Source organism: Hipposideros armiger, unplaced genomic scaffold (assembly GCF_001890085.2).
Source record: "Hipposideros armiger isolate ML-2016 unplaced genomic scaffold, ASM189008v1 scaffold_321, whole genome shotgun sequence".
Lineage (NCBI taxonomy): Eukaryota > Metazoa > Chordata > Mammalia > Chiroptera > Hipposideridae > Hipposideros > Hipposideros armiger.
The window spans coordinates 1300536-1328260 of record NW_017731671.1 but is presented as its reverse complement, the minus strand read 5'-3'; the positions used below and the strand labels follow the sequence as shown (position 1 = coordinate 1328260).

Genomic DNA, 27725 nt, shown 5'->3' with positions numbered 1-27725 from the left:
ACAAGTTCACGAACTTAGTTGTCAAAACTTGTGTATGTATACACATACATACTCAGATGGTGCCAAAAAAAGTATATACATTTTAAGAAAGGAAAACTATATTACAATTGTAAAAGTCAATATATACTGATAGCAAAAGATGAATACAAGTCACGTTTGACTTCTGCAATTACAAGAGATGCTCAAAGTGGTTACTTTCAGCGTTCAGACACTTCTTATTGTGGCGAACTACTTACTGCTTGAACAACGTTGACCAAAGTGTCCACTTGCACTTGTATACATTTTTTTGGCACCCCCAGTATATATGCGTATATAGTCATGTGATGTAAAGTACAGCATAGGGAATATAGTTAATGATATTGTAATAGCTATGTCCGATGTCAGAGGGGTAGTAAACTCCAGGTGGGGGGGGTTATCACTTTGTGAGGGGTGTAAATGTCTAATCATTATGTTTTGTATACCTAAAACTAATAATGAAAAAAGGAAAATGAAAAAAAAACTAATGAAAAGCAAAAGAGTGGAGTATAGTGTGGGAGTGGAGTCAAGGGAATTGTAATAGATATGTATGATATTGCGGGGGAAGTGGGGTGGCGGATTGGGGGAGGGGGACTGTCACTTCGAGGGGTAAAAAGTATAACTATTGCACTGTGTTGTACAGCTGAAACTAATTCTAAAAATTGTGTATTTCACAATAAAAAAAATAATAAAAAAAACCCATTTGGAAGCAAACAAAAGCCTTTTTTTCTTCCTTTTCTTGAGTTTCAATAGTCAGTTATGGAACTCTTGGTTCATTTATTTCACATGTTACTACTTAAAGTAATAAAGTTCAGATAAACCTGAGCATCTAGGTAGGGCTATACCTAGATGATATTTTAAGTGAGATGAATTTTGAGTTTGGTAACTTTTCAGGTTTTCTTTTCTACTCTTGCTTCAATATTACCAGTTTGTTAACAACTACTTGTGTCAATTATCCAGTAAGTCAAGGTTTTTTCAAAGTGTTGTCCAGAACACCATCTAAATCAGAATCATCGAAGTACTTGTTAAAATGCAGATTCCTGGATCTCATCTCAGACCTATCAAATCAGAATCTCAGAAAGAAGGCCTGAGAATCTGCCTTTTGGCAGCCGCCCAGTTTGATTTGATTTTACTTAGGGATGTAATAAGGTATAAAAGTTTATGTCTCCCAGGAATAGTTCCTTGTTAACAGGGAGCCACCAAAGACTTTAAAACATAGAACTTTTTTTTTTAGGGGCAAAGTTTTGGAGACAAGGGAACTTGTTCCATGTAGCTCAAATCTTATAATGAAGGCACCTTCATCTTCATTTACTATTCATAAATTGACTCTGGGGATCAAATATCAAGAAAAAGCAACCTGTTATTTATTGGCAGCTTATACCACATTGTGATGGACAGATATTCTGAACGTAATTATCTGGGAAAAGGCATTATAAAATCTGTAGGCTCTTTTCATTGTAATTATTTTGAGTACTTTTATACTCGAACAGTACCCACGGAACGCAACAATTATTTTCTAAATCACTCTTCAACACAAAGCTGTATTTCCCATATCAAGTATCAGACCTCAGAATTTCACACTATGCTGTCAGACTATTTTAGTGTTCGTTCATTCCTGGTAATTGTCAAATTTTAAAGAAATAGTTTTTCTTACATTTCTGTCCAAGAAAGAGTTCTATGTCCGGGAAACACAAATAGGCATATTTTGTAGTAAATGCTTAAGATATTGATAGAAAAGAAGACTTTAAAGGACACTAAATGGGTGGATTTACACAACCAATAGTTAACTATATCTAAGTTTGATGAGTCTCGATGAATTTTGTTTCTCTTTCCTTCTCAGTCATGACTACAGCATGTGCCAAATGTCTTAACATTTTAGATGTGTCAAAACACCGTGTGTACAAATTTATGAAATGATTTATCAATTATTACTAATTAGTATAGCATCAAGATGATTAAAAGGTGTTCATTCATTTCACACAGAACAAAAAGTCAGACCTATGCTCAAAAAGCTCTAAAACTTGTTTGTTGTGTCCTCTCACAAGCCATTCAATCTTTCTAAGACTCATTCTACTCATCTATGAGCTGGAGTAGAAGTAGAAACTTCGTCAAAGAGACACTGGGAGGATTAGGTGATACATGTGAAGTACTGAGCACAGCACCTAACATATAGTAAGTAACTAATAAATGTTGTTGTTGTTGTTATTATTATTGTTGTTCTCTTATCTCTAGGCACCATGTTAGATAATTAACTACATACCATGATACTTTTATAAAACCAATATATGGCGGTATCATTCAACTTCTAACACCGTCTCACACTGTAGCATATGTAAATACAATTGGTTTAATTCGGTTTTGAAATTCTTTTGTTTCTTCCTTCTCTATAGCATCATACATACACTACTTCCTCAACCTACATATTACTCTGACTTCATTCTATCCATTTATTGGAATACATTTGTATTTATAGTCCTTACCTATCTTTAAGTCTCATAACGATTAGAAATGTGGGGTCAGGTTAGCTTCAGTATAATGATTACTTTTAAAAACAATTTAAAAGAATAAAAGTAAACTTTAGAGAGACCTGAAAGTTGCTGAAAGCAATAAGGGTACACAAATATTTTTGAAACCCTAATTCTAAACTGATTAACATCTCAATGTGATATCAAGGCCATTTATGAAGGTTCTTTTTGTTAGTTTGTGGGGTGCTAAGTGAATTATTTAGAAAACGATTATCAACAATTTCACTCTGGTAATAGAATAATAAACAATTAACACTCCTTGGGTCTTAATAATAGTCATCAATGCATTCATTCAATAAATTTTGAATTCCTTAAAAAAAAAAAAAGAAAAACAAAAGAAAAAGTGATTATTGACTCTGTTGCTGGACAGAAAAAAAAACTTGTTCAGTTCAGGGTTTAGATTATTTGGAAGAAAGGCTTTCTGAGTCCATCCCTGTAGAGGTGAAGTATTTGGTGGAGCAATTCTTTTATTCTCTTAATTAGTGATAAAACATTTAGATCAGAAGTTTAAACTATTTTTTTAAGTTGAAGAACTCTATAAATTTGAAATTTTATATATAAACCCAGTGTGTGAAATATCTGCTCTGGTTGAATGACAGGTGAATGGAGGAGCCAGACCCCCACTTAGCATCCCTCATGCCCCTCAGCTCTCAAAAAGAGCACAAGTTGAAAGCTTCTGATCTACAATAGATCATCTACCTACTTTAGTTTGAACTGTGTTGGAGCCAACCTTTTCAGTTGCTGGAATGGTTTCCTGTCCAGGAGCCCCAAATTGATTAATTGTGATCATGCTTAAAAGGGAATATGGATACTTGAAATGGACAAACATAATGGTATATACAACATAATTATCATTTTGGCAGGAGAAAAGATACCCAAGAAAATGAAATTGTGTTCAACTTTAGAAAGGAAATAATGGTGAAATACTGGTATTAGAACAGTGCTAAAGGGAGGGAGAGAGGCTTAATAAAGAAATATGAGATGCGATAAAAAATACAGTGAATGTTTAAATAAAATAAATTTATTACAGTAAAAGACATGCTGCCATTAATCCTCCTCAAAATACTCTTCCTTGCTTTGAATACACTTATCTCATTGTTCTTTCCACCTTCTGAAGTAGTTCTGGAGTCCTCTTTTGTGAACATCTTTAGTTGCGCTATTGTGGCTGCCTCGATGTCCTGAATCATTCATTTTGACTTTGGGGAAGAGCGAGAAGTCACACAGGGCCAGATCTGGTGAATAAGGTGGATGAGGACACACTAATGTTTTTATATGACAGAAATTCCCATATACCAGAAGCGATGTGTGACACGGAGTGTTGTCATTATGGAGGATAATTTGCGGCATACTTTAAAACACACCTTCTCTCAACTGTAGCTCACACCCAACTGACTACACTGAACAAGTTGAAACTTGTCACACACTGTTACTAAAGTTTGACGTACCGCTTCTCGTATTGAAGATCCTTGCCTTTCCGTTGGATGGCACTTGGCAGCAGTGTTCACTGTATTTTGTGATCACAGCGGAAAGGCTCCGTGTCACACATTGCTTCTGGTACAGCTATTTCTGTCAAATAAAAACATTACAGTGTGTCCCTATCCACCTTATCACCGGATTGGGCACCATGCAACTTCTGGCTCTTCCCCAAAGTCAAAATGACTGTGAAAGGTAAAACGTTTTGAATTGATTCAGGACATTGAGGCAGCCACGACAGTGCAACTAAAGACACTCATGAAAGAGGACTTTCAGAACTGCTTCAAAAAGTGGCAAGAACGATGGGATAGATGGGATAAGTGTGTTCGAAGCGAGGGCAATTAATGGCAATGTGTCTTTTACTTTAATACATTTTTAAAAAAAATTTAAACATTCACCATATTTGTTGATCACATTTCGTAATCTAAAAAGTTTGATGACTACAGAAAATGCTCTTTATATAGTAGAATGTATACCAGTGACCGAAATACTAATTGCTTAGCAAAAATCACTTAAAGTAACTGTCAAAATCAGATTCTGTTATTATAGAGAAAATAGGAAATGTTGATCAAGCTAAGAGAATTAGAAAGTTGCAGAGTAGCTGTTTCCCTGGTGAAACATGCTTTTGTTTTCTTTTTTATTCCATCCAGCAGCATCAGGTGAATGTCTGCACAGGGGCAGTATTGTTAGTGCGTAGTTGCAGGGCTTTCCTGGCCTTAATCGGGTCTTCTATTTGTATACCTTAATGGTGTTTCTTCTCTCAAAAGGAGAAAGAGTCTGGAAAATTATTATATTTTACACTAGGTCTTCTTCGAATAGTTATTTGTAGGGAGGTAAAGGTAAGAGCAGAAATGGAAAATCCCTGAGAAGATTATGAAATTGGAAAAGTGTGGAGTTTAGAGCACAATAAATTCTGGAGTCAGAGGAGCTGCTTTTTTATGGATGGTGTACTGTATGTTGAAAGGATGGAGTGAGAAATGTACTTCTCAGATCTGTTTCATTTAGAAGCTGATATAGCAATTCAGTGAATGAGCAAGGGTCCTTATAAGACAGTAATAGGCAGTCAAGGTCCTGATACTTCTATTTACTAAACAGAGGAAGTTGGAGTCCTAATGAGAGAAGGTACCTTTGGTTAACTCAACCTTTATTGGCCTCATTGGAAAAAGTTGGTAGAGAAATTTCAAGGTGTATCTTTTAAAAATATTACTCCTTTGTCTTCTGCTAGGCTAAACACTTAGGTCTAAAAGATTAAATTGATCTGCCTGTGGATCCTGTCCAGCCAGGGTTTGGAGAAGCCTTGGAAAAACCTCTCTAATGATCTAATGCCATCATCTTTGGCTCCAGTTAAAGGAGTTCTGGTGCACATTGAATGAATGTATTATAATGGAAAATTTAAGTTTTGCTTTGCTTCTTCCTTTAATGGTGCAGTGCTCTTTGGCTCTCTTTTCCTTACATATCCATTCCTTCTTCACAATAATCTGATATCCAATTAAGTATGAATGAACTCCAGAACTGGCTGAGACTGCATAAGGTTATTTTCAGGAGCCTCAAGATGGGGGCTGGTAATCTTTTGCTTCTTTTCCTCAGTGCAAATATGTTTCATTTTAGTCATCCCATAGGCTTTTGTGGGTAAGCCTGGGAATTTTGCCATAATTCATATTTCGTGGCGTCTGTGGGAAAATGCATTCCATGTTCTAGATGATCAAATTACAAATGAGCTTTTAGAATCTAATCCATTTACAAGTTGGGGACTGCTTATATCCTAAGAGGTGTGCCTCCTGAAGGTTGGGAATTACAGAGTTAAGAAAAAAGTAAATAGTAATTACATGGAATGCATTACTCAGAAGGAATTGCAGACAAAAGTTAGATAAATTAATAGATGACAAGTTCATAAAGGTTTCCAAGAGAAAGCTGGCATTTTTGGGGTTATATTCTTGACCATTTATTTGTCCTTGACTTTAAAATTTTTATTTCAGAACAATCATTTGTACTTTCCTACAGTTCTACTGTTCACTGCTGTGACCACCATGGAAATTAGTACTCAGCAGATATTTATAAAGTGCTTGTCATATGAGACACTGAGGAAGACATTAAAATATGTAAAGAATAAGTTTTACCGCAGCTACTAGTGTTTGCCTCCTTCCCTCCTGTTCCTTTAATTCCTTTGTTCATTGATTAGCTCATTGAGCTAATCAATACCAAATTTTTTTGTTTTTCCTTTCCATTTTAGGTACTACAAACTAAATTTGGGGCTAGTGATCTGTTTATCAGGGATACTTTTTTTACTTTTTTGGGTCATGCATAGAAGTTGGATACCAGGCAACATTTTTGAAACTAGTGAGATTTCCCTTTCCTCCTTCCTGCTTAGTCCCCCCTTCCTAGGCATCCCCCAGATCAGGGGTCGGCAAGCTGCGGCTTGTGAGCCACATGTGGCTCTTTGAGTATGTGTGTGTGGCTCTGCAGTAAAATTGAAAATGAAAATAAAACTATCATAATTTCATTTATAAAAATTTTAAAGGATATTATTTACATAATGGTGATTTCATTTGTTTTACGGCTCTCAAATAATTTTAAACTGTTGTGAGGGACAGGATTGGCCCTTCCGCCTCAAAAGTTTGCCAGCTCCTGCCCTAGATGGCTATCCTGCACTTCTTGTGTTCTGGTTAACAAATCCTTGATTGGATATTAAAGCAGATAAGAACTTTGTATGACCTTAAATTTTTGCATTTTGAAAGGGGCCTCGTTATTGAGAAAGTGCCTTTCTCTAATCCACCAATGATTAAATAAATAAAAACTTGAAATATCATCCACAGAATAAATGAACAAACAAAACAAATAGACTCAGAGATATAGGGAAAAACCCCAAAAACTGAGGGCTGCTGGATGGGCGGAGAGGTGGGAATGGGGAAGAAGGTAAAGGGATTAGAAAGTACAAATTAGTAGTCACAGTATAGCCACGGGGATATGAAATACAGTTTGGAGGATATAATCAATAATGTTGTAAAGATTTTGTAGGGGGTCAGATGGGCACTTGTCTTATTAGGGAGACCGCTTTTTGGATGGTGTAGATGCCTGACTCCTGAAGCTGAAGCTGAATAATACTGAATGTCAACTATAATTAAATATATATATACAGAGAGTGCCAAAAAATGTATACACATTTTAAGAAAGGAAAAAACTGTATTAAAATTGTAATACTCAATATGTACTGATAAGAAAAGATGAATACAAGTTACGTGTATACAATTTTTTGGCACCTCTATTAGGGAATAGAGTCAATGGAATTATAACAGCTATGTATGATATCAGAGGGGTAGTAGATTGGGGGGGTTATCACTTTGTGAGGGGTGTAAATGTCTACTAACTATTACATTGTTTTATGCACCTGCAACTAAGAAAAAAAAAGAAAATATCACCCACAAAAAATTGCTTATATCTATCCCTATAGAAACCTTCATTTCTGAATCACAGATTGTTCATGATCCAACCCATGTGAATATATTTAGAGAACAGTGGGACACAATATTTGAAATTAGGTCTACAAAGCTATAAAAGCTTATACTAATCATCCCCCTTGAAATTAGACTGATGATATATATTTCACCATTCAAGTCTTTTATTTATTTTTTTTGGGGGGGACGGGAATAATAGCATACATACAGAAAAGTACATAAATTTATAAAATAACTGTAAAGCAATGAGTTGTGTAACCACTACTCAGCCCAATAATAGCTTATTGTGAGCCCCAAGGAAGCCTCCCGTGTGCTTCTCTCTGATCACAACTCCATCTCTCTTCCTATTGTGACTTCCTGAAAATCATTTGTTTTATAAACTATATATTTATTCCTAAACAATATAGTTTAAGTTTATATGAATGGAATGAATCATATTGCTCCTTTTCTCAACATGTGGTATTCATTCATGTATATAGCTTTAGTTCATCCATTTCATTACTGTATAGTGGATGCTCCCATGGAAAATTATTCCATAATTTAAAAAAATCTGTTGGTGAACATTTGGGTTGTTGCAGGTTTAGGTTATTACAGTGTTGTTGTGACTGTTCTTGATGAATCCTGGTACATGTGTACAGGCACATATACATTAGAATGGAAATTTCTATAATATATATAGTATTATACAATTATTAGGTAATACTAAACTGTTCTCCAAAGTAGTTGTACCAGTTTATATATCCTCCAGCAATATATGAAAGTTCCCACTGCTCCATATCCTTGCCAACACTTGGAATTGTTAGATTTTTAATATTTACTGCTCTGCTGGTTACATAAAGGTATCATCTATGATAGTCTTGATTTTCATTACTGTTTTCTAATGAGGTTAAATATCTCATTGGCCATTTGGATTTCTTCTTCTTTTTTTTTTTTTTTTTTGTGAAGTATCTAGTAAAATGTTTTGCCTGTTCTTTCCTCCTGTATTGTCGCCTTTTTCTTTTTTCCCTTAATAGGAGTGCCTTATATATTCGGAATACTAGTTGTTGCTTAAATGTGTTATAGATACCTTCTCCCACTCTCATTTGTCTTTATCATTCTCTTTATGGTATCTTTCGATTAAAAATTTCTAAATTTAATGTAATTGATCTATGAGTATGATTAGTGAGTTTTGTGTCTTAATTTTTTGTATGGGGGTAAAAGTCAGCTCCAATTTAATTTTTTTCCCAAATGGATTCTTATTTATTGAAAATACTGTTCTTTCCCCCATTGATCGGCAGAGCTACCTCTTTCATATTATCAAGGACCTATGTGTGCTGTGTTTCTGAGCTCACTATTTGGTCTATTTGTCTATGCCTATACCAGTACCTCACAGTCTTAATGATGGTAACAATAATAAGCCTTGTTATATGGGAGAAGCTATCCTCCCACCTTTTTCTTTTTCCAAAAATGTCTTTCTTGGCTTATTCTTGGTCCTTTGCAGTTCCGTATGAATTTTAAAATCACTTTGGACACCTGAAACTAATATAAAATAATATTGAATGTCAACTCTAATTGAAAAATTAAAAGGGGCGGGAGGGAGATGAAGAATAAGAGGTTCAGAGTTCCAGATATAAAACAAATTAAGTCTTGGGGATGTAATATACAGCATAGAAATATAGTCAATAATATTGTGATGTGTGGTACAGTGTCAGATGGTTGCTGGACTTATCATGGTGATCACTTCTTTAGCATAGGGAATATAGTAATCAGTAATGTGGTAATAACTGTATTGTGCTAGGTGGGCACTGTTAAATAACTATGATGTATACCTGAAACTAATATATGTTAGCTATATTTTAATAAAAATCTTAACAAAATCACTGGGATTTTGATTGGGATTACATTAAATCTATAAATCAATTTGTGGAAAATTAACATCTTTAGAATATTTACCATGAATGTGTTATATTTCTTCATTTCTTTAGATTTTCTGTAAGGTCTCCTAATGAGGTTTTATAATTTTCTCTGTGATGGTCTTCCACATCTTTTATTAGATTTGTTTTTACAGATTTCCTATATTTTAATGCTTCTGTGTCATCTTGTAAAAAATTCATTTTCTGTTTTTGCTGATTCCAGATATTTTTCTGAAAGAATATGCGGTTTGTATGTATCTGTTGTTTGCTATGCTGAGTGGGATCGGAAAAGTTATGTGAAGAGAAATAAGAGAATGGAAGTGAAAAGGATATACTTGGTCCCCTTTCATATGCATTTCTTCTCCTTTGTGTAAAATTTAGGAAGTCCTCATTTGTTCCCCACACATGTAGCTGTGGAAGAAAGGGCAGATAATGTAGTTCTTTCTGTAAGGGCACATGCTGTAGCTGTGCATGTTTTACTGTTGCACAGGAGATACTAATTAACTGCTGGAAGAAGTCAAAATTTTGAGCGGGCAATTTCTGATTCAAATTACAATATTTCCTGGGGGAAAGGAAAGAGATTTGTTACTTGTGCTCCTCAGGGAGCTTGGTTATCAAGGATTTTCTAGATTAGGTCTCCCAGCCAATGTGAAAATGCCCAAATCTTAAGTATGTCAATTCAGTGATTCTGTTTCTAATGCAACTTAGAGAATTTCATAACTTACTTCATCTCAGTTCTTAAAGAGGATCAATTTCCCGTTCTTAGGTATTCCTCAGTTGTGTTGGCCTGGAGCACAAACAGACAGCAGATAGACTCCCTGTTTGAAAAACAAAACAAAACTCCTCCCAATGGATTCCATCGCCCAGAGAAAACTGCTCTTAGTAAATGGTTTATTTTCCTCCAGTCTTCTTCCAAATGTGTGTTTTAAAAATAACTGAGCTAATACCATGGTTTTTTCATTTAACATTGTAGCTTAAGATTTTTCATATGTCATTGAAAGTTTTATAAGTAGCTTTTTTAATGGGTGTATAACTTTCCATTCTGTGCCATCATTTATTTAACTGCCCCCCCACCCTACCCCCATTGGACATTTGAATCATTTTCTGTTTCTCAACTTATACTAATATTTGGATGAACACCTTAAAGCCTTTTTTGCATTTTGACTATTTCCTTAGAGGTCGAAATACTGGCTTAAAGAATTTGACTATTTTAACATTGAAAATGTATTCAGTGACTATTAAACACCATCTGTGTGTTAAGCATTGGAGAGACAGCAAGGAACAGGTCAGATAAGGTTCTCATTGTCATTGTCATGGAACTTACACTAAAAGAAAGATTAAACCACGACTTATACAAGCCAATTCATAGTTGAAATATTGGTAAATGCTTTGGAGGGGAAAAAAGCATAAGATGCTATAACAGATTTAATAATTTTGGTTCTAATTTAGGTGTTGCGCAGGGGGAGAGTTTGGTCAGGAAAGTCTTTGTGGAAGAGACATTTAAGTTGACGGCCAAAGCACAAGTAGTGGTTGCCCAAACAAAGGAAAGAGGGAATAGCATATGTTAAGGCTGGGCAAAGGGGGCAAAAGGGACAGGTAAGGATTATTGGGGGAAGCTGGCACAGAAGAACTAAAAGAATGCCAGTGTGTCAGTGGAGGGATTGAGAGCAAGAGAGAGAGTGGTGTGAAATAAGTAGGTAGATAGGAGCCAAATCACACAGGCCTTTGTAGGCCTTGTTAAAAATTGAGGTTCTTGAACAGTACATTGTCCCATTCTGTTCCAAAGTGGCCTACTGATGTGTACTTCCATCAACCCTGTGTGAGGGCCTGGTTCACTTAGTAGCATTGATAGTCTCATTTGTAAAAGACTGCTAATGTGATAGGCGAAACATTTTCATTTCACTTTGTATTTCTTTGATTACCAGTGAGGAAGAACTTTCCCCCAAAAGTTTGTAGCCAGGGGGTGTTTCATTGTTTTTGACCATTCAGTTCATTTCCTCGCTCGCTAAAGCATTTTTGTATTCTTTTTTTTTTTTTTTAGCTGAGCCATCCTGCCACCTGTTGGCAGCTCAGCGGCAACTCAACTCGGGCCAGGCATCGAACCGCTGTTGCTCAGAGTTCGCACTCTTGTACGAGCTCTTAACCAACTGAGCCACTTGGCTGGCCCCCCGCTGAAGCATTTTTAAGGTTCTTCTACATACAAGTTGTCTAGTAACGTACTGGGAACCACTTGTCAGGAATTTGTAGAAGAGTTTCTTACATGTCTGTCACTCTTAGTAATCTGGATAAGGGGTTAGATTAGGTCAAGACTGGGTTTCCTTTGGCTTTGCTATTTTATGATTCATGGGTATACAAGTCTGTGGAGTTGGGAGTTTGAAAAGAAACTGATAAACTCTGGTGCCTTATTTTTTAAAGAGCCAGCTCACATCATCCTTCCCTCAAGAAGCAATCCAAGTCTCTTGTAACCACAACAAATTGCTGCTGCTTTTTTGATGTTTGTACTTTTATTTAGCACTTCACTTTTCTTTTTTGTTTTTAATTATTGGGTAGAGATTTTCTTCTCTGCTTCATTACAAGACTCTTGAGGGTGGAGGCAGTGTCAGCCTGGTTCATCCTTATCTTCGTGCCCCCCTCGGTGTTAACATTGGGCATAATGACAATATTTCAGAAGTACAGTATGAATGAGTTGGCTATTTATATTTATGGCCATCATAACCCTTAACATTTACTATATTTTGACAAGTTAGCTGAAAATACAGTCTTCATCTATCCTGAGGCCAAGGAGTAGCATACTTACGGTCATGTGTAATCCTTCCAGGTCTGCAGGTCTCGACTGGGTTTTTCATCAGTAGTAGGTTGTGGTCACAGGAAGTAGAAGCTGCCCGGAACCTGTAGCAACTTGTCTGGGTGCTGGGTTATGTTACCTTTGTGTGTTTTCACTTTCCCCAACAGTAGGTGTCTGGGGGAGAGACTTAACTAGGTAGAGCCTGTAAAATTTCTGTATGATGAATAGATTTTTGTGGAGCTAAACCTCAGTAAACTCATACATGCACTTGTGAGAACCTACATCAGAAAAGAACATAGGAACAAGATTACAGTTCAGTGTTCTGAGGTCCCGCAGAGATCATAAAAAGGCATTTGTTATTTTGTGTATACCTGTCTATACTACAGTCCATCACAGAAATTGGCATCAGCTGTTAGTGAGGTTGACAGCTTTCTATGGTTAAATGTGGGTGAGTTAGGCTCTCTGTTTCTCTGGCTTCTCCTACTCACCCCTACAATTTGGGCATTTTTTTTTTTTTTTTTAGCTAAGCCATCCTGCTACCTGTTGGCAGCTCAGCGGCTGCTCAGCTCGGGCTGGACTCGAACCGCTGTTGCTCAGAGCTCAAACTCTTGAGCGAGCTCTTAACCAACTGAGCCACTCGGCCGGCCCCAATTTGGGCATTTTCATTGTCATTAGCACCTAATATTTGCTGGGGGTATTATTGTGGATATCCTTATTTATGTTAACCTTATACTTCAGTGCTGTGGATAAGTTGTCTTCCTCATGCAATTTCTAAATAATACCTTCAGCATGTGTTCTAATGAAAATTGTAGCACATTACCTGTATTTCCTGGGTAGGTAGGGATTCTGTGATTGTTATGAACTTTTTCCTTGCTGTTAGAATTTTCTGCAGTAAATAGGGCTTTTCATTTTATTTGGCATACATTTATGAATGCTTTCACATGTCAGACACTGTGCTAGATCTGTTAATGCAGAGGCATTAAGCCATGTGGTAAAGAGCAATAGTAGAGGCGGGCCCAGGTTCTGTGGGTGCATAAATGAGGGGTATTTAGCATATTCATGGCGGGTGTGAGGAGGGTAGGGGATCTGGAAAGGCTTTCTGGAGAAGGTAGCACTTAAACTGAGTTTTGAAGGATGAATAAGAATCAGTTGGTAACAAGGATGGCTTTAATCCAGACAAGGCTGGCGAGAAAGGAGCACAGTTAAGCTATTGCTGAAGCACACAGTACCACCTCTGAAATACTCTTGTGAAAAACTTGAACCTGAATTGGATCAAGCCTCTGTATCTAACTTATAATTTACTGGAAATATGGGGAATGGAGCGTGGTTAAATAACACCATGGGGGATATAGTTAGCCAAATCCAAAATGTGGGAAAACAACCTGGTTTTTTTTTTTTTCAACAAATGAACTACAAGAAAAGAAGAGAGGAAGAGGGAACCTATATTCAAAGAGATTTAAGAGACACATCAATGCAAATGCAATGTTGCTCCTTTTTTACTCTGATTTGAATAAATCAACTCTAAAAACTTTATAAGACAGTGGGAAAATTTGAGCATTGATTGGGTGGGCTGGAACAAAAAGGATGGATTTGAGGAATAAATTTTGAGATAGTTACATTTAGATGTTTGGGGCTGGTGGGAGGAGAGTCTAAATTTATGGTTTGGGACCTGAGTACTGTTACCTAAGACAGGAAAAATGGAAGCAATGCACCTGGAGGGGTTTTAACAGGATGATGCTATTGGAAGTTTGCTTTTGGGCATACTGAGTTTCAGATAGCCAGGTAGAGGAGCATCAGTTGGTAGCTTACAGATGAGGTCAGAGCCAGATATGGATCAGTATGTAGGTGGTAGTTAACCTTAAGAAAGGATGAGATTGACATGACCCAACAATCCCTCTCCTGGGTCTATACCCAAAAAAAACCTGAAAACATTTATCTGTGAAGATATACTTGTATGTGCTCCGATGTTCATTGCAGCTTTATTTACAGTGGCCAAGACATGGAAACAACCAAAGTGTCCTTCGATAGATGATTGGATAAAGAATATGTGGTATATATACACAATGGAATACTACTCTGCTATAAGAAAAGATGAAATAGTGCCATTTGCGACAACATGGATGGATCTTGAGATTATTATGCTAAATGAAATAAGTCAGAAAAAGTCGAGAACCATATGATTTCACTGATATGTGGGATATAAAACTGAAGCAGCAAGGCCGGCTGAGTGGCTCAGTTGGTTAAGAGCTCGCTCAAGAGTTTGAGCTCTGAGCAACAGCGGTTCGAGTCCTGGCCCAAGCCGAGCTGAGCTGCCAACAGATGGCAGGATGGCTCAGCTAAAAAAAAAAAACTGAAGCAGCAAAGGAATAAGACAAAGAAACAAAAATTCATAGACACAGATAATAGTTTAGTGGTTACCAGAGGGTAAGTGGGGGTCAAATATATGGTGATGGAAGAACTGACTCTGGTGGTGAACATACAATGTGATATATAGATGATGTATTACTGAATTATACACTTGAAGCCTATGTAATTTTACTAACCATTGTCACCCCAATAAATTTTAATTAAAAAAATTTTTAAAAGAAAGGATAAGATTGCCCAGGGGAGAGTATGTAAACAAGGAAAGAGGTGCTCCTGTGAGGGGCAGAGAAAGAGGAGCCACTTAGGATTCTGAGAGGAAAGGTCAGAGTTAGGAAAATAGGATTTTTAAGAAAATCAAGGAGATAGGAAGTTTTCAGAAGAGTATGGAAACTATGACAGGTATGTGGGAAGGTCAAGTAGGATAAGAACTTGTCAAGTTCCTCTTGATTATGAACATCACAGGCCTTTGGGGAGGAGGTGTGGGGTGGGAAAACTGTGAATAAACCATATTGATATCCTGCAGTTATCAGGTCCCTTTTGAGTGGATTTATAGAGACTGTAGATCATACTAAATTTGTGTTGATTAGCTAGAATTATGATTAAAAGTGAAAGAACTTTTCTTTTATTGGAAATCAAGACCACGACCCTTCATTCCGTTGGAGCTGTTAACTTGAAAATCATGTTCATTTGTGCAGACACGTTCACGTTTACTTGAGTTCTCTTTCTTTGAAATTTTGCTAATTTGCACAAAAAATAGTGGAACTAAGGCTGCCATTGGAGTTCAAACTTTTAGAACTGTGATGCCTCTCTTAAAGCCAGTTTTCACAGTGAGTCTGTTACCACGCTGATACTCTTTGGGGGTAAATGCAAAATCTTAGCACGCAAAGATTATATTGCTTGTTGTTTCCTATTTTCTTTTTTTTAGGATTAATTTTTTAGATTTTTGTTTTATAAGTTGTTTTTCTTTCCTTTAGCTCATTTTATCCGAAATGAGATGAGATAGATAATGGGTGTGGAATTACTGTGAAAAAGTTAAGTCAGTTGAAATGTGATGTGTTACTGTGTCTACCACCATATGACTGTCAGTTTCTCTGTAGGGCTGGAATATATTTATGGCCTTCCGAGCACTCTTATACAGCAAAGAGAGTTTTGGCCAGAGGGAAACAGCCCTCTGCCCTTCCTGCCATCTTCTGGGCAGGAATCTTATAATTTGTATTTATTTTGCTGTAAGTACAGAACTGTGAGAACTTGTTTCATTTGAAAAATCCTCACACAGCAAATTGTACAGCCCACATAGGGACAAAGGAATGACTCAGCCTTTTGGGGATGCTTTTCCTTTAGTTGCTAACCTCTGACCAGACTATCACATAGTCTGGAAGTTGAAATTTACCACCCCCGCCCCCTTTTTTTTTTTAAGACAGTTTGAGAGCTTGGTTGCCAGAAGGGTCCAGTGAGAATGTTTCTGTCTTCCCAGAGCAGCATGTAGCCCACACTGGCTGCCACTCTGTTGTTGCCTGTTGAGTCATTCCCACAGTTCTATATAGGGCTTCTCTGGCTTTTCTTTTAAACATGATGTTCTTGGAGTGAGAAAGTTTTTCTCTCCTCCACAGAATCTCTGCCACCCCAAATTTGCATTGCTTTCCCTTTTCTAATAAGAAAACATTGCCCTCAATCATTCTGAGACTATTTTCTCTTTTAAGGGGCCTTAGCACTTCATTTATCATTTGTCCAACTCTGTAAGCATTCAGTCATTTGCTGGGCTGTTTGCAGCAGCAGACTTTCAAGATACAGGGTGATGTTTCACCAGAAAGATGGAAGAATTCTAGGTAAACATACTACGCATGGATTTCTAGTTTTCAGCTATTTAAAAGTCAATTAAATATGTTAAAAAGCACCTAAATGTTCTTATTAATATCTATTAGTAAAAGGGACTGTGAAGGGAATGAATGGGCTTTTAATTTTGCGTAAGTGAAAATTGTTTAATTTGAAAGGATTTTGGTTTGTTTTTGTTTTTGCGTGGAAGGTAAAATGCCCATGTTCCTTCTTATTCAGAAACTCCTGCTCTGTGCCAGTAGACGAAGAAGTAAAGTTTCTTTATCAGGAAAGGGAAATTTTTATATATTGGAACTGTCTCCTTATGTGTTCTGTACATCCAGCAAGATCATAAGCATTTTAGAAAAGTCAAATAACATCAGTAAGCTGTGTATTCACAGATCACGTGCCTCACATAGGAGCAAGTCAGAGGCTCTTATAGGGGATTGGCAGATCCGAAAGACAGATTACAGCTTTGGAATGTATTCAGATGACTTTTTGAAACAGATATTTTAATTGGAGTGGGGGTGGAGAAATAGTTGAGCTTCTGTAGTTAAATATTCAACTTCCTTAGCCTGTTATCTATAAATACCACAGATGAAAAAGCTGCGGGGAACTCTTTTTCAGAAAATGAATTCACCATACACATTTATTTGTATGTATACGTTTCTGTGTGCCTAATCCTCACCCCTGCCTCCTATTAATGGGCCAGTAATTGGGCCGTTTATTTCACAAGATTGAGTTGTTGGGACTGTGTTTAATCTGTTGCTCTAAGCTGCATTAGCGGCAGAGTTCCTTCCCACTCAGGTTTTGAACAAAAACCTCATCTTCTCTTCTTGAAAAAAGAGGAAAAGAAAAAGCAGTCGATTGGTTTTCTGAAGGCCTCTTTCTGCATTTCTCCTCCCCTCAGATATGAATAGCAAGGGGAGGCGCTCACTCCCTGTTCTAACCACACTTCATATGTTTTAACTTGAGAGCTTTTTGGTTTCCTGTCGGCAGTAATTCAAGTCTGTGCCATCTTCACTTTGCTGAAGGGTAAACTGATAACGGCGCTGAGAAAGGGAGTGAGCCCTCACAGCCAGATTTGAGCATAAGGCATGAGGCTGAATTTATGAAAAGTTTCGGTAGCCCCTGAAGACAACATCTTTCTTCTGCAACTTAGAATTTTTTCATTTTATTTGTGTGCTGTTGTTTCTGAGAAGAATCTGTTATGACTCTACTGGAACCTGAGATGTTAATGATGGCCGTACAGTCCGGTAATTCCTTATTTCCTGCAAATTCTGTTTATCATAGGTTTCTTTAAAAAAGGTTGGGCATATTTGTACTAGGATTGAATGGAGATGGGGAGGAAGGTAGATGGGGGTACATATAAATGGTCCAGAAAATGTACTGCATTTTCAGTTTTTTATTGTAAAAATATTAAGGTTTTTTTTATTGCAAATTCTAGTTATTCAGTGATAGCTTTGAATTAGATGTTTACTGACCTTAAGACTGTTCAGTGAGGTGACCTACGTGGGAGAAAATATCTATTTTTGTTTAATCAATTATTTTATTATCTGTGGCATTGTTTTTAATGTAAGATAATTAAATGCTTTTGCGATTTTATACATTATTGTCTTTAAGCGCTATTTTTATGTCTTTTTGTGAGAGTATATTAAATAAGTTTTCCTTAGCTGTGCTTGCTCTTTTGTGGTATAACTTCCTTTCTAGATCATCTTTTGGGTCTTTGGAAATGCTCTTGATAACACATAGGATCGAGACTCTAACTTTTGGAGATGGGAAAGTTTGAGCAAGGAGGCAGAACAGAAAGAACGCAGGATTTTTGAAATTCTGTCTTTAAAATCAGTTTTCCCAATACAAAAGTATCTTTTAAAACATTTTATAATTCCAGTTTGTTTTTAATGGTTTCTTTTACTTTTCATGTTTTTAAACTTGAAAGTTAGATATCTAAAAATAGGGAATGTTCTTTTGTTATTTTTAGATTTCAGCTAAAATGTAGTCTGTAGTGTTTTCCTGTTTCACAGCATATCTTGAAAGATTCATACAAATGGCATTTGGGGACCTCTTCCCATCCACTGGCCTTCACTCAAAAGAGAATGAGACTCCTTAGTTCTGGCAGATACTGTCTCTGGCAGAATTGGTCTTACTGTTCTCCTTGGGGAGCGCTTAGATAGTATGTTGAAAGGCAGATATCCATCTGAAGACAGGATCAGATGCTATCAGGTTAAGCTTTATGGACAGGTAAGGGGCAAAGAGGAAAGATTGCTGCTGTTCTGTTCTTTCTGGTTTTTCAAATAAGACTACGATTAGTCATTTATTCAGTTTTTTTGTTCATGTATGCTATGTGTTCCAGGTTCGCCCCCCCCTCCCCCCCCACCCCCGTCCGTTGAGCTCTGTGTTCTAAACAAGATAGTGTGCTTATCTGAATGTTTCCCATCTGTCTGTAATGAAACAGCTCCCAGTTCTACTGACTCAGGTTATTTTTTTCTCTCTGTAGTCTAGTTCTCTGCTGTCTGCAGGCAAGAGCATATTTTTATCTCAGGGAGTCGATGTTAGCCTTGGAACTCCCTCTCCCTTCTTTGATCACCTTGTTTCTTACAGATCATCTCAGTCCAGTAGCTTTTCTTAATAAAGGTTAAAAGATAATTTGCTTTCCCCTAAGGGGGTCTCACTGTTCTCAGCCTGATAAGGGAAAGGGACTTAGCAATTCTTTCTTGTCTTGTCTAAGAGCTGTTTTTCCTACAACATATGTTGGGCAGGGCTAGCCACCCATCTGTTGGACCAACTCCTTCATAAAATTTTCAAAGGATAATAGTATGTAAGACAAGGATGGATGAAATTGACAAGGGTGTTGGATTCAGGTAGAATGAACAGTCTACAGAGAACAGCATGCACATGGGCCTCTTTCTTTTGCCTGTGTGTGTAAAAGTAGAGAAACTGGGTGTAGGAAGGAGTAATAGCAAACTGGTTTCTCCAACACTTGTGATTCCTAAATGTTAAAAAACTTTGATGTGTTGGTTCTGTGAAATCGTTACTGTTTTCTTCTGAAGCTGTGACCTTCAGAAGCAATTATGGATTGGGACAGTAATATGACAGCTTTATTTATTTATTTATTTATTTTCTAAAATTTTTTAAAAAAGATTTTATTGGGGAATTGGGGGAGGGGAACAGCATTGAGGAATCAGGGAAGGGGAACGAACAGACAAGTTGCTGTCCTTTTGTTCTTCAGTTTAGTTGTGGAGAATGTCACTTCACTGGCCCATGTTGGTATTATCATTGCACTCTTGCTGGGTGAGGCAGATCGGTCGCCGGTCACTGGATGGCCTCTCACGGCGGCTCTTGGTAGCTCATGTTGACTGCTGGCTGCTCATGGTAGCTTACAGGAGCCCACTGCAGCTCCACTGCAGCCTATGCCGTCACTGGTGACTCACAGCAGCCCAGCTCCAGGTCGAGCTGTTGTTCACCATCTATTTTAGCTGTAGAGGGCGCAGTATCACTGGCCCTCATGTGGGATCCGAACCGGGGTCCTGCTGCTCAGAGCTGGTGTCCCAAGCCAACTCTTAACCAACACGCCTCTTGGCCAGCCCGACAGCTATATTTATGATAGGAAATTAAAAAGCATCTGTTATGAAGCCCTAGTAAACTAAAAGCCAACCATTCTTTTAAAAAGTCAAGACATTTTAGACTATGTGAGCCATAGGCTTTCTAGCAATAAAATATTTAGACCTCCATGAATATATGTTTTATCGGTAGAACTACTGTTCAATGAGATTTTTAAAGTATCAGACCCCTTTAGACAAGATTCAAGATGCGAAGTGTTTACCATAAATTAAATTTTAGGATACTGACTATTATAGCGAAGTTCCAGGGTACACTGTATACTTATTAACAGTTTTCATTTAGTATTTGGAGCTTGGAGATTTGGGTGAGGCATACTTTCATGTAAAGACTTCCATCCTGCTTGCGGCTGGTGGTCTCTTCCTGACCCTTTGAGATCCCATTCAGATTGCCTTTCTGTGAAACCTCTCGGTAGTCAGCCCTTCTTCCTCTCTGTTCCTGCAGAGCCACTTTTGCAATGCAGACTAAGTATCATTTCTACCTGCCTCCCTAATTAGGTTATTAGCTTCTCAAAGGCAATATATTCACCTATATGTTGGATCCTGACGTTGGCACATGTAGACCCTCAGTAAGTTTGTTTTTTTTTTTTTTTAAATGACTGAAGAAACCTGATTTGGCACACTTCCCCTAATAAATAGGCATAAGCCTTTCAAATCAGGGTTTTATCAAAGTATTTTGATATCTGTTTTGCATTAAGAAATGAATCCTCTAACCACCATTCTGTATCTTAGCCAATCCTGTCCGAAGCAGGTGCTGTTCAAAGCATGACTTTCAAACTGAAATTCTTTCACGTCTCAGGATGTCTGCCTCCCTGTGATGTGCATTGCTAAGCCTAAGTGTTCTGATCAGCCGCAATTAGAGGGTGGAAGCATCCCTCACCACTATGGAAACCTATCTATATCATTGTGATTAGGAAACTAATGATCTCAGAGGGACATTTGGGATTTCTGAAACTAAATTAAGACTAAGGGGGAATATTGGGGCCCCATACTGATCTGGTGTATTTCAGAACAGAGCACTGCTGGGGCTCAGGTCTTGACAGCAAGTACATAAGGCTGTGACTGGGCAGCCCTGGCCCAGCATTTAGCCAGTGCAGTCTTCTTACTAGTTTATAACTGTCCAATAGTGGGACAGAGTTCCCTTGTGGAGAAAAGGATTGAAGCAGTTCCCTAGGTATGCTTTGGTCCCATGACACACACCTGATCTTGATGAGGCACAGTTAGGGAGTCAGTTTGTCGTTTCTGTCTGGTGTGCACATATGTGTGAACACCCACCCACTCACCCACACTGCACCCAGACACACCCACTCTACCCACACCCTTCCCCCACAAGCTTGTCTGTGTATAGGCCATCTCTGGAAGGAGCGTAAGGAACTAGGAACAGTGACTACCTCAGAGAAGGGGGATGGAGAGCTGGGCGACTGGGGTAGAAGAGACTTTTTGTTCCACAAAACAATTGAGTTCTGTTTTAAGTTTATTATGATTATGGACTACCCCATAAATGCAAAAGAATATACAGAGTATGTATTACAGCAATGAATACAGGATAGAAACCCATGGACACATTATCAACCTAAGAAATAGAGCACAGTAGACACTGAAGTCCTCTAAGTGCCCTCTTTAGTTTATCCCTTAGAAAACGGTTTTGTTTGCTTGCTTTTAACTGTATATACCTTTTGAATCTTGTTTGTACCACATGCAATGCTACCTTTTATTAATAATTTTAAAGTGTTTTCTTAGTCCATTCTCTCATCCCTTGATGTCTATATACTTAATCCCTGCATATTTCTTTTTTTTTTTTTTAAGATTTTATTGGGGAACTGGGGGAGGGGAACAGTGCTGGGGAATCAGGGGAAGGGGAACAGACAAGTTGCTGTCGTTTTGTTCTTCAGTCTAGTTGTGGAGGATGTTGCTTCACTGGCCCAAGCTGGCACCATCATTGCGCTCTTCCCGGGCGAGGCAGATCAGTCGCCGCTTCTGGACAGCCGTTCACGGGGGCTGCTGGCCGCTCACGCTGGCTGCCGGCTACACATGGTAGCTTATGGCAGCCCACTGCAGCAGGGGACTGCAGCCCACGCCATCGCCGGTGACTCACAGCAGCCCAGCTCCAGGTCGAGCTGTTGTTCAGCATCTTAGCTGTAGAGGGCAGTGTCACTGGCCCTCATATGTGGGATCCGAACCGGGGCCCTCTGGCATCCCAAGCCAGTTCTTAACCAATGTGCCACTCGGCCAGCCCCCTGCATATTTCTTTAACTTCTAGTTCTCTGATCGTTACAGTTTTCGTCTGAACTGTATATTTTATACTAGTATGGATTGGAGAGAGGGGAGTAGTAATTCAGAATAATAAGGTTGAAGTAAGATGGTGGGCAGACATATTCTGCCCCTTTTGGTAACATGTTAGCTCTTTAAGGAAGAGCTTATGTTTTTATGTTTATGTTCACATTACTCAGGGGTCTGTAGAGCTAGTGAAAAACTCTAGAACCTTCAGCAATACCTACCTTTCTGATCTCCCAATACACTAAATATTAGTGTGGGCTTTAAAAAAAAAGCATGCTTTTGTTTATATTCAAGGGATTTTAGAACTTGGAGGAAACCATAGGCATTGTTTTGTTCTCTCCTTTATTTAAGATAGGGAAATAGACTCATCGAGGTTAATTTCCTGAAGTCACATAATTAATTAGTGGCAGAGATGGAAGGAGAATTTATTTCCCTATCCCATGGCAGTGCTTTTTCTGCTATAACATACTTACAAAGAAACCATCAGAGACCTTTGATGTATGAGATTGTTTATAATTTTCCCCAGGATCCTGGTTTTTCTTGGGTTTTTCCATTGCAGGTTTCTGTCACTACTCACATTGACTCACATCTTAAGAGATAGAGATAAAAAGCAGTGCCTGGGTTTTCACTTCCTGCCCCTGAGAATTGGAGTCAGAGGCCCTGTGGCTCTCTTGTGGACCTCCATCTTGCCCTGCCTTCTTTGGACTGGGTGATGATCTCATATCTTGATGATGATCTCAGAAGACAGGTAGGCAGACAGACAGCTGTTGTCATCAGTATTCTGGATTACATCTTACTCCCCTTTCTCTGACTCATTGATTTATCTGGGATCCCCTTAGAGTTAGGACCCAGATCAAAGGAATTTGAGTTCATCTGTCTGTCTCTATCTTTTATTCCTCCCTCTTGTTTCCTTTTGGATGAGGCAAGCTGTCAAGACCATGAACCACAGTTTTAGCTTTATTAGAACGGTGCCAAATTAAATAAAGATGAGTCTTATACAGTCTTGTTTTTCTTGGAACTTCATTTTTATGATTACCACATGCATTATTTTTGAAAGGATTTTCTTTATAATAACAAGGAAAAAAAATACTAAAATCCCCCACTCTGCCATCAACAACAAAACACAATTTTCTCTGCCTTGCTCTCAACAAGCTACATGACAGTATCAGGCTGAGCTCACAGTGTCAGGGGGTCTTGGGCATTCTTAATCTCATGGTAGTCACTACTCATGTTCGTTTATTTTATTTATTTATTTATTTTAGCTGAGCCATACTGCCACCTGTTGGCAGCTCAGCGACTGCTCATCTCTGGCCGGGACTCGAACCGCTGTTGCTCAGAGCTCAAACTCTTGAGCGAGCTCTTAACCAACTGAGCCACTCAGCCGGCCCACTACTCATGTTCATTTAAACGAAAGTTGGATCGTTTCCCTCCTCACTCAGAACCTGCCGGTGGTTCTCATTCACAGAAAAGCCCAAGTCCGTCCAATGCCTGTGGGGTCCTCCCTGGTCTGCTCTGGACTGTAACTCCTCCTGTCCCCTTGCTTACTCTGCTCCAGCCGGGGCCCTCTTCGTGTCCCCGCACACCTCAGGGAACGCTCCTGTTTCAGGGCTCGTGGACTTGCTCTTCCTTCTACGGGGAGCCCTTTTTGCTGGGCGGACTTGCTCCCTCACCTCCTTCAGGTGTTTGTTCAAATGCCACTGTCCCAGTTGGGCCTTCCCTGACCCACCCTGTTCTTTCTTTTTTTTAAAAGGTTTTATTGGGGGAGAGGAACAGACAAGTTGCTGTCCTTTTGTTCTGCAGTCTAATTGTGGAGGACATTGCTTCACTGGCCCATGTTGGTATTATCATTGCGCTCTTCCCAGGTGAGGCGGTCACTCGCCGGCCATTGGATGGCCACTCACGGCAGCTCACGAAACCTCATAAAAGCTCATGCTCGCTGCCGGCCAGCCCCACTGCAGCCCACGCCGTTGCCGGAGACTCATGGCAGCCCAGCTCCAGGTCGAGCTGTTGTTCACCATCTTAGCTGTAGAGGGTGCAGCGTCACTGGCCCTCATGTGGGATCCGAATCGGGGTCCTGCTGCTCAGAGCTGGTGTCCCAAGCCAACTCTTAACCAACGCGCCACTTGGCCGGCCCGCACCCTATTCTTTTAAAATCCTGCTTTTATTTTTCTTCATACCACGTATCTGACAGAGTACATGATTTGTTTGTTTGTTTACTGGTTACTGCTCTTTCTCCCTACTAGAATATTAATACCTCAAAGTGAGGTATTTTTCTCTCTTGTTTTCTGCTGTGTTTCCTGGCACACTGATGCACTTAATAATTCTTGAAGAAATGATTTACCAAAAAATGGAATATGTTTCAGGCAAGTATGTTCTGAGACCATGTCTTTCAGCTGTTATTTTTGGTATCATGTGCACTGCACTAACTAGAGCAGTGGTTCCCAAAGTGTGGTCTGGGCACCCCTGGGCGTCCCTATACCTTTTCAGTGGGTGCGACATGAAGACGTTTTATATATTTATACTAAAATGTTATTTGCCTTTTTTACTCTTGTCTTCTCAAGAGTGTGCAATGTAGTTTTCCAGAGGTACATGATGATGTACGATATCTCAACAGATTGAATGCTGTATCATATGTGAAAATACAGCTGACTTTTAGTAAATTATACATGAGATTTGCAAAAATACTAAAATATGGTACTCTTTTTAATGTTTTTTTTTGGAAAATAATTGTATTTTTTAATAAAAATATGTTACTTATGTTAACATGTGGGTTTATTGCTTTTTTTAAAAAAGAAATAACAAATATTTTAAATGGCTTCAATTTTAATTTCTTACATGATAAATACTGATATGGATAACCCACATAAATAAGTGGGTTATACATTAGCGCAGAGGGAAGGTTGAGACGTTCCTAATGCCGCGACCCCTTATTATAGTTCCTCATGTTGTGGTGACCCCCAACCATAAAATTATTTTCGTTGCTACTCTATAACTGTAACTTTGCTACTGGTACGAATCATAATGTAAATACCTGATGCGCAGGATGTATTTTCATTGTTACAAATTGAGCATAATTAAAGCATAGTGATTAATCACAAAAACAATATGTAATTATATATTGTGAAATATTTATTTCTAATTACAAATAAATGAAATTTTGTCTTGAAGCCGGGTACTCGTATGTGGGCGTATCTGCCTGTGGGTGGACCCGCCTGGAGACGGATAGAGAAGCCGTGTCTCGGTTCCTAAGACCATCGAAAATATGTGTTTTCCGATGGTCTTAGGCGACCCCTGTGAAAGGGTCATTCGACCCCCAAAGGCATCGCGACCCACAGGTTGAGAACCACTGCATTAGCGTTTTGAAGTCCTCAGTGACTGTTAGAGGGTAAAGAAGTCCTGACATCAAAAAGTTTGAGAAGTGTAGATAGATGTAAGGTTTAAGAGCATGGACTTTGGAACGCAAGTTTCTTAGCTCTGCCACTAATTCATTGTGTGACCTTGGGCAAATTCTTAACCTCTCTGTTCCTGTTACTTCACCTGTAAAATAGTAATAATAACAATAATTATAATAATAATGGTAATAGTAATAATGCCAACCCAGGAAGTTGTATTAAATGAGTTAATATATGTGAAATGCTTAATAACAGTTTCTGGCACATATTAAGAGCTTTATTTTTTTATGTTATTGTGGTGGTTATTTTTTGTTATTACTGGGACTTTGAATACAATTAGATGCAGTAGTTGTTTTTTTGTTTTTTTTTTTTAACCCTCCCACAAGTCTCTTGATATTTGGCAACTCCTATTAAAAAAACAACAAAAAACAACCTAGCCTTGAAATACTTCTAGGAATTTGTTCTAAGGAAATTATAAAAAATATATAAGATATGGATGCTCATAGCAATATTATAATAGTAAAACAAACAAACAAACAAACAGAAACAACCTAAATTTTAACAGTAGGAGATTGGTTAAGTAACTTATGGTACATTCATTTGATTGGATACCAATGTAGTCATAAGATTATTTAAAGATGTGGGAAAATGTTTACCATTTATCCATATAATCCTAAAAAAATGGCTGTAAGAATATACACCAGAATATTAATGGCTGTTTCTGGGTAGTGGGATTTCATAGGAGATCTTTTTTGCTTCTTTTGAGTTCTGTATCTTTCTGATTTTCTATCATAAGCATACATTTCTGTTGTATTCAAATAAAACAGAGAGAGAGAGAGAGAGAGAGAGAGAGAGAGAGAGAGAGAGAGAGAGTGAGATTACACTTAGTTATGGTTAAAAGAGGGAGAAAATGGCTGGAAATGTAGATAGGAGCTAGACTTGTTGATTTGGGACCTCTGCAGTCAAAACAGTCCATTGACCAAACAATGCATGATAAGGGGAGGCATTCCATCCCATTAAGCTGTTCCTTCTGACCAGTCTAGTTTGTATAAATCCCTTTTACATTTTGTGCCTTTGTTTCTATTTTGTAAGATTTATTGAAATTTATCTTTGCAGTGTTTGTATTAGGCCAAGTTCTTGGCAGAGCTATAGATCCTTCCTATACACACTAACTTACTCTCAATTTACTGAACCTTTCAGAAGTTTTTATAAGCTAAAAACACACTTAAGTTATTTTTTTGTTTTTGATGGGTAAGAATAATTTGAGTTCTCTTGGGCATAAAATAGTAGTGTTAGTATAAAATGTTTTAATTATTTGAAAGTACTTTTCTGTAATATATTTTGTTCTTTGACCCTAGGGTAGGTGTGAAAAGTGTCTTAACAATCCATCTACTCTTTATCTCAAAGCCAAAACTCATATTGCCTTGTCTTTGCAATGTAAATAGGACCTGGAGCACTTAGTTAAAAAATTAAAAGTTAACTAAAGTGACCTTGACTTTCTGAACTGTTACCTTTAGTATGTTCTCTTGAGAATCAATTAGATTTCGTTCCTCAAATCAATGCCATTAAGACTCATTTTAAAAATATTTTGTTGTGTAGAGTATTGAAAACTTAGGGTGCTAACATTAATTAGGCTACTCAAACAGATACTATGACCTCAGCCTTTTAACCCCTTGCTACTCCAAGTGTGTTCCAAGCACCAGCAGCAGCATCTGTATCATTTAAGAGCCTGTTAGGAATGCACAATCTCAGGCTCCACCTTAGACATGCAGTCAGAATCTTTATTTTAACAAAATCCTCAGGTGCGTGAAGTTGAGAAGTATTGGTCCAACAGGTATTTTATTTTTATTGACCTTTTTTGAGGTGAACAGATGAAATAAAGATGATTTGTTGGCATATTTCTTGGGTAATAAGTACTGCTCAAAATACTAAAAATCAGATGATAAAAATAACAGTGGCTGGAAAGATTATATGATTTCTAATTAGTATGGAAGCATTGGATAAAATAGGAAACAAAAAGAAAACTTGCTCAGTATTCAGCATTTGATAAATGTTCACAATATGGTACCTTTTGGGCGGCCATTTTTCTTGACTTTTGGAAGAAAGAATAGACTTCTTGGC

The 27725-nt window shown here is 38.1% G+C and overlaps 1 protein-coding gene across 2 annotated transcripts in view; it reads left to right on the top strand.

Annotated features, from left to right (window-relative positions):
* The first annotated feature begins 17232 nt into the window (after positions 1–17232).
* MRTFA (myocardin related transcription factor A) overlaps positions 17233–27725 on the top strand; it is a 100702-nt gene continuing 90209 nt past the window's right edge. Inside the window, exon 1 of one of the 2 annotated variants that reach the window (XM_019660585.1) lies at positions 17233–17574. In XM_019660585.1, coding sequence (XP_019516130.1) covers positions 17529–17574 — 46 coding nt within the window. In that variant the 5' untranslated portion in view covers positions 17233–17528. Of the gene's footprint in view, positions 17575–22941; positions 22961–27725 lie in introns of those variants that run through there. The other variant, XM_019660588.1, reaches the window with a different exon arrangement.